The sequence below is a fragment of the Polypterus senegalus genome, chromosome 18, assembly GCF_016835505.1.
Source record: "Polypterus senegalus isolate Bchr_013 chromosome 18, ASM1683550v1, whole genome shotgun sequence".
NCBI classification, from domain to species: domain Eukaryota; kingdom Metazoa; phylum Chordata; class Cladistia; order Polypteriformes; family Polypteridae; genus Polypterus; species Polypterus senegalus.
This window is the reverse complement of record NC_053171.1, coordinates 5,633,407-5,641,006: the sequence shown is the minus strand read 5'-3', so window position 1 is coordinate 5,641,006 and position 7,600 is coordinate 5,633,407. Positions and strand designations below refer to the sequence as shown.

Sequence of the window (7,600 nt, the reverse complement as noted above, 5' to 3'; positions counted from 1 at the left end):
GATCCTCTTCCTCCATCCACTTGACTGTCCCCTTTGTCCGTCTTACCACTATGGGGAGAAGAGCATTCAGTTGCTCTGGAACTCACTACCATCTGAGCTTAGAAATATTGAATCATTTTCACTTTTCAAATATAAACTTCAAACGCATTTGTTTAAGACTGCGTCTTCTCTTTGATTACAATTGCTCGGTTTGATTTTAACTTTTGTTTCTAATCTGTGTTTTGTCTATTGTTCGGTGTCCTCGAGTGTTTAGAAAGGCACCTACAAAGAAATAAATTGTATTATTATATTATATTTAACTTAAAACAAAAATAAGGCAGGAGTGAAAAAGATGTTTTCATGTAAGTAATGACACCTGAACACGTCGCATTAGAAGTTCAGATATACAGAGATTGTAACACAATGTCTACTGTATGAATAATATAAAAGTAACAAAAATGATGCTACGTCTAAGGACAATTAAGTTGGGGTTCTTTCAAAATCCAACAAAAAACCACAATAATTAAAAATAATATTACTTAGACTTTACTTTAAGCAGAACTTTACTGTGATGGTTTACTTTGGTAATAATTGATCTACAGGCGTACCAAGAAAGGAGGCAGCACAAGACGTAAGGGTACACTTGATTAATGTTTGACCTCTGCGAGTTAACGTCGTCTATCTACTGCGTTTAAGTTTTTAACAGTTACAGTGAAGCAGACCAGCCACAGGTGATGCACAAACCAGTGTGTTTCTTCATGCCGGTCCCAAGCTCAGATAAATGGGGAGGGTTACGTCAGGAAGGGCATCCAGTGTAAAATTTTGCCCAATCCATATGCGGACAGATGATCCGCTGTGGCAACCCCTAACGGGAGCAGCCGAAAGAAGAAGAATTATTATTATAGTATTTGCACAGATGTTTTGCACTCTTATTCTTCCAAAAAGAATAAAGAAACTCAATGTAAATACATATTGTAGTAATAAATCTCATTTTTATTATTTCACAGCATGTCCCGTGTTTTCTAGGTTCCTCCTTTAAGGCTTGTTTTGGGGGAGTTGCCGGGCCCTTGGCTAATTTGCATGTATAATTAGCCATGTGATGCCTGCTGTTTATAGATCCGTTGCCAGCCCCAGTAACAGTGCCAGTCGCCAAACCTCGCCCGCTTTGTGGCTTCAGGTCATATTTTTACCTTTTTAGTTCACGGATGACCCACATACAGTAATTGTAAATGATTGCCAGTGGAAGAAATGAGTACAGATAGAAGCAGGGAAAGAGGAAAAAAAAAAAAAGTCACACGGCACTCTTCGGTGTGGGGTGACCTTTGGTCTTTGTGGGCCTATGACACAGCAATGGCCAAGTCGGCAACAATCTTACAGTAGCAATGTGTGAAAGTTCTGCACACGGCTGCTAAACCTCTGTGATGCCACAGCCTCGCAAAGCATCATGGGAAGAGGAGAAGAACAAAAAGCGTCTTCAATGAACAAAGTCACTGATCAACACGGGATATTCTGTGTGAAAACACTTTCGCAGTGCTTGCCTATCAACACTACAGTAGTCTCCATATTCCTTACCACTAAAATTCTGTAGCTTTTCTAGGACTTCCACAACTGCATGGTCTCTCTTTCTGGAGACATTTACCAACTACAAACTTCAAGTCTTATTGCACATCAACCAGACGAGATTCAGCTGCAGGCTCACAGAAACTTTGCGTTTAAAGATGCGTAACTATGAACTGCACATAAGCAATGTGTTTCTGGTCTTTTACGCACCGCGGTGACATGTACAGGGTGGTCCAGATCTAATTCTGCAGATCCAGACCGTCTGGATGACTGATTTATGCGGGGACGATTCCAGTTCGGCGCGAAGACGATTCTTCATGTCGTCAGTTCGCTCACTTCTCGATGGTTGGGGATTTTTCGGGTGATTTTCTATGTAATAAACTTAAGTTATAGTGTAATGAAAATTGCATAATTAGATCCGGACCACCCTATAGTACAGGTGACCAATCACAGACGGCGATGCATCACTGGAATGCTCTGAACCTCAACTGCCCAATGGTAGCGAATCTTTCAATGTATGCGGCTCGACGTGTGTGGGATCTTCAATAAAAAGCAGGCTGACTGATCTTTGATGTGCCGCTCGACTCTGCGTATTACTAAAGAAAGAGAGCAGACAAACATGGAAATTCAGCATTTACTTAAAAGACCACCCTACTGGGGATATAAAAACACCATCATTGCTTTTGATCGAGTTGTGGGTTTATTGCGATGTGCACAAAACAACTCTGAAATACTGACGGGGCACTTTGCACATGAGAAACCCCAAATTCATACATTAAAATTCTGTTAACAGAACATTTAAGGGGAAGGAAACTTTCGGTTCGGAAAAAAAAGAAGTTGAAATACCAAGACAAAAAAAGAACAACAATAAAACTTAAACAATACAAAACACAGATATAGACATCTAATAATCAGAAAAAAAAAATTGTAACTTGCTGTACACTTAATACGACAAATTCACAGAAAACACCATTTTAAGAAAATAAAGATAAAGGAAAAACTAAGAGGCAACATAAGATTTAAAATGGAAAAAGATACCTGAATCAATAAAATGAGAATTCATATTTTACAGCAAATAAAATAGCGATACACATACAATTTACCTCCAATTACAGGCCGAAGGCTGCGACACAAATAAACATCCACGGCAGAAAGCTGCGCTCAACTCCAGGTAGTAACTTCCTAAAATGTTCAAACATCTTGACAATGACACCATGCAAATATTTATAAATACAAAGACAAAAACCAGGGATAAGACGAACGACACGTTAAGAAATCGTCTGTAAAGCTGTGAAGGAAGAAACACGGTTTTCCAGTGGAAAAGGATTATAAACAAGAACCAACACTGACACTGAAATAAAATACATTTAAAATCATCAAATATGGAAATTCACATTGAAGAAAAAAAAAAAAAAAACACAAGAAACAAGTCATGCGAGACCTGAAATCCGATAAACAGCTTTACGTTTGCCTTAAGCTCCACTTTTTCTAACACCTGTGAACAGAAAAAGCAGCTTATAAAGCACAAAGTAACGTAAATAGAAATAAAACATTATTCACAACATTAAATAATAACACCAGCAGCAAGATGAGTGTGGCATCAGAATTTTTTTTTTTATGATTTATATTTTGCTGCTACACGGCCATAAATGAACAAAAGGTTTAAAGTGTAACAGCTACTATTTTTAATGCTTCAAAAAAATAACCAAAAAAAAAAAAAAAAGAAAATTAAGCTTAAATATTGAGTTTAACTTAAATCATCGAGCGGTTCTTATCGTTACGGTGGCATCATTTGCTGCACTAGCATACTTTGGCTATTTTCAGAAAGACAGCTCTCCTTTCCGCTTTGTGGCACTCGTGTACATTTACAGTTGGTGTTTTGTGAAGATTGTTAATTTGCGGTTTAATTTGCACTAAAATACTTGAAGCATATTTTTTTGATATGAAAATTAAGGAAAGGCTGTTATGAGTCAATGTTTAGCACTTACAAGTTTATTTTTGGGAACGGGATTTGATGCGGTTAGTCAATATTTAGTGTTGATCACTTCTATCCTTTTGCTGCCAACATCAAATCAGCATCAGTTTGCCTTTACTGTTGTCTGTGCGGTTGGCAGGGACACCAAGTGCCAGTCTTGTGTATAACATCATAATTTCTGCGACTATTTAAGGCAGGGTTTCTTAAACTAGGGGGTTGCGACCAGAGATCTCCCTAATCGTGAATTGCAATTGAAGTGAATGAGGAAAGGGTCATAAATGGTTTGCAGAAAGAGACCTGCGATGGGTCTTCCTGAATCGGGAACTGGACCACAGTTGGCAGCAATTCTCAAAGAGGGAAACCCCAATCTGGGGACAATGGTCCGGGGAAAGGCATGATGATCGGTTGTGGTTTACAGTGATTACAGGTCACGAGGGCATGCAGTGGGGCAAAACTGGGAGGCAAGAAAAAAAAAAAAGAAGTTTAGTAACCACTGATTTAAGGGATCGTTAAAGTACGCAATGAATCTGAATGGATTATTTAGGGACAGGATTATGAGGCTGTCAAATTCTTCCCAAGTTTTTTCTGTTTTGACTTTATCAGTTGGTTCTCGGTCTTGCCGTCGTCGACTCAGCCTGTAACTTTGACAATTCTTGTGTTGCCCTGTGAGCTTCTTGCTGTTCTACTGAAGCAGCTTTGGCAGGGTGCTTAACAAACATCATAACTGAGCGTCTCAACACTCCAAATACAATACGACCACAACATTTTTGATGACACTGGAATAAGGCCAGAGGTTAGTTATACTGGATCATCAATTTGGATAAAGGAGTTTTCCCACCACAGGAACCAATGAGCTCCTGTACGATGTTGGCCCTGACCACTGTCATGTGTTGTGTTCCCACCGCACAGCAGAAACTGTAACCTTTATACAAAATATGTGACGTGCAAAGAAAAGTGATGTGGTGTGACAGGAGGCACGTTCGGGAAGATCATGAGACCCCCCTGCACCTTATTGCTTGGAAGCGATTGTGACTTCACAGGGGAGATTCATTACTTCGATGCAGTGCATTACCGTGGAGAACCCGGGAAGCGGCTATGAAGAGTGATGTGGTGAGAAGTGCGAATTGCGGTGCTCCATCTTCATCAATAAGTTAGAATTCGAAAGTCCAAACTAGAAACAGATTTGTAATTTGGCGGCAAGTGCTTGTGGTCAACCAATCAGCACAATTCATCGCACGGGCCCCACCCACAATAGTTGAATCACTGAATGAAAAGTACACACCCCCTGGAGGAAGAGGAAGAAAAAATAAAAACAAGATGCCCCAGGAACTACAAATGGTGAGATTTCCTGCAGTGGGAATGGTACAAAAACTCCTGAAACACATTTCTGAGGTGGGAAAGCACATTAAAATCGAGACATTTGTGTGAAATTCGACCCCCAAGATATCTCATCTCCCCATTTTTCAAATGTTTGTTGTAGCTCTGAGATAAAACAGTGGAACTCTGAACTGGCTTTGACTTTGTCACACTTGATTGCTTTTTTTTTTTTTAAATTCTGGAGTGATTTCCTTGTACTCCAGATTTTATTTTGGATGATGTGAACGCACCAATTCCACAAGGCCGGGACATTTTGGAAAGGGTCTTGTTGTGGTACTGAGCAATCCCTGGAGCTGTTAGTAGGACTTATGAATTTGAATTGTCACAAGACTGACATAACAAGAAATACTGTGCATTATGGGAAATATTTTGTCCATAATTCTTCAATCTTAATATAAAAATACATACAAATTTGCCTGGAAGATCTCACTGGGCTGAAGTTAGTAAACAAAAACACAGTTCTTGCAAACGCAGGGGTGCAGATATGCTGCACACTTAGCCATTTCCGGGTGATCTTTCCTGAGGTTTGGAAGTTTCTGCCCAGTGAAAGAAGTCGTCCATGACATACCAAGGGGTGTTTATTGATGGCTTCTGCTCGGCTTGAAAGTTTCTGGTGTGAAACTGGAGACTTAAAAGTAGTTGATCCTCTTCAGATTAGACACAAAGCAAACGGACCAGGAGTTCAAAAACACCTCCTGTGTAGAAGCGACGGGACGCAGGCTGCTAGGAGAGACAATGGCCTGGCGGTCTTTCTTCACGGGAGATCCCCAAACAGACTGAAAGGGCGAACAAAGCGGAGCATTTCAACAGCACATTTCAGCAGAATGTCCTCTCTGGTTCTCCTTCCTCCTGTTGCAGTCTGCACTGAGCATGTGTTGCCACCAGAAAGCACAACTGCAGCAAGGAGAGTGTTCAAAATTAGGATCCCAGTGTACTGTGTTCAATAAAAATTTAGGCTGAATATTTTTTCTTGACAAAAATCACAAAGTATAAAACTGGAGTTTCTTTCCACTCGCTCACCGAGTCGACTCAGTCCAGAGAAACCAGGATATTTACAAATTTAAAAAACGACAAGCATTTCACATTGAAACAGTTTGACAGATTGCATAATCCATGTTGGCTACGAACGTCTTGTAATTTTTTACAACTGGCAGTTTCAGTACGTTTAAGTGTGTGTCAGCTTCAGGAAAAGCCCTCCGAGTAATGTGTCGATTATGCAGAAACTCAATGGATGGAGTCGGGTTCAAACCAACTGGAGGGACGGCGTCCGCCCCAGTCACAAAAATGAGAATCATCTCCAGTGATGCAGCACATTGTGAATCTACAAAATAAAACAAGAATAATTGTAAAATTCTTAACACCCTTAATTTAACTGAGCGTCACCCTAGGGGGAGCCCAGAAGAACTGGTTGGAAGGTAACCCTAGATGGTATGCCAATGCACGGTACACACACCCATCCAAACATCACTCACACTGGGGTTGGTTTATAGTCGTTAATCCGTTTAACATGCGGGTCTCTGAAGAAGTGAGAAGAAAACCCACAGAGACAACAAGGAAATCTGACAAAAACCAAACGTGCCCCCAGATAGCAGCAGGGCTGTGGAGTTCGGTAGATAAATCCTTCGACTCCGACTCCATAGTATTTAAAATGCTAATGTATTTTCCACGTTGACTGAAGGAAGGCAACATTCACGTCATTTAAATCACAGAACTACTGGCTATGAAAGGCGACTCTCTACCATATTGGCCAGTTTATACCCCACCTACATTATTACACTTGTTAAACACATTATATCTGAAATCGAATACCATAACCCAGATTACAATATGTGAACGTCAGCTTGTATAATAGCTCAGCTGAGCTTCACACTAGTAGTAACACAACTATGCACTGGGCTTTATTTTTTACATCAGAGAAGTACTTCATTATGACTATTGTTTGTGAAATGGGACATTTGAACTCATTGTATTTATTTTTTTCCCCATTACAAGTTAAATTTATTAGGAGTCAGAGTCGGTACATTTTTGCCAACTCCAGGTACCCAAATTTGTCTCCAACTCCTCGACTCAGTGCCTTGCAATAGCATTAAATTTTCCCTGATTGTCACCACCATTCTCTGGATTTTAGAAACTACACACACATTCTTACAAAGAAAGTGCTTTTAACAACATGGGTGTTTAAAATAAATAATTTAATAATATGGGGTGCCAGGTGGGGTGCTGGAAAGATGGAGATAATTGCTAAGTGGTAATTGACTGTGTGTCTGTAAGAGCAGAAGTAGACACAGGGGTATCGACGAGTAAACATTTTGGAGGTTCAGCACTCCAGTAGGTGACAGCAGTGAAGCCATTAGAAATTGTATAGTGGTGGACCTTTGGGGTTACTCATTCCACCCAACCCATCATCCAACTTTGGAGTAAGTGAGGACAAGAAGAAGGATAAGGTAGTGCTGGGCGGTATACCGGTTCATTCTGAAAACCGTTTTTAATTTTTTTTTATGATATGGATTTTTCTCATACCGCAAAACCTGTTTAAATAGCCTAAACAACGTTCTGAATGAGGCACAGTGGGAAACTGTTCAAGGGGGGACCTATTTCACTGCTACACTGCTAAACAGGCATCCAACAGAGTACATGCATTATTGGAGGTATTGAGCGGTGAGAATGGACAGAGAACATTCTGAAACTGAAGCTTTAGCAGACGATAAA

The 7,600-nt window shown here is 40.2% G+C and overlaps 1 protein-coding gene across 4 annotated transcripts in view; it reads right to left on the bottom strand.

Moving 5' to 3' along the window:
* Positions 1-3,145: 3,145 nt before the first annotated feature.
* The window catches only part of g2e3 (G2/M-phase specific E3 ubiquitin protein ligase), a 65,761-nt gene continuing 61,306 nt past the window's right edge, over positions 3,146-7,600 (bottom strand). For all 4 annotated transcript variants that reach the window (XM_039741422.1, XM_039741423.1, XM_039741421.1 and 1 more), the window contains one exon: positions 3,146-6,212. In XM_039741422.1, coding sequence (XP_039597356.1) covers positions 5,971-6,212 — 242 coding nt within the window. In that variant the 3' untranslated portion in view covers positions 3,146-5,970. The remainder of the gene's footprint in view (positions 6,213-7,600) is intronic.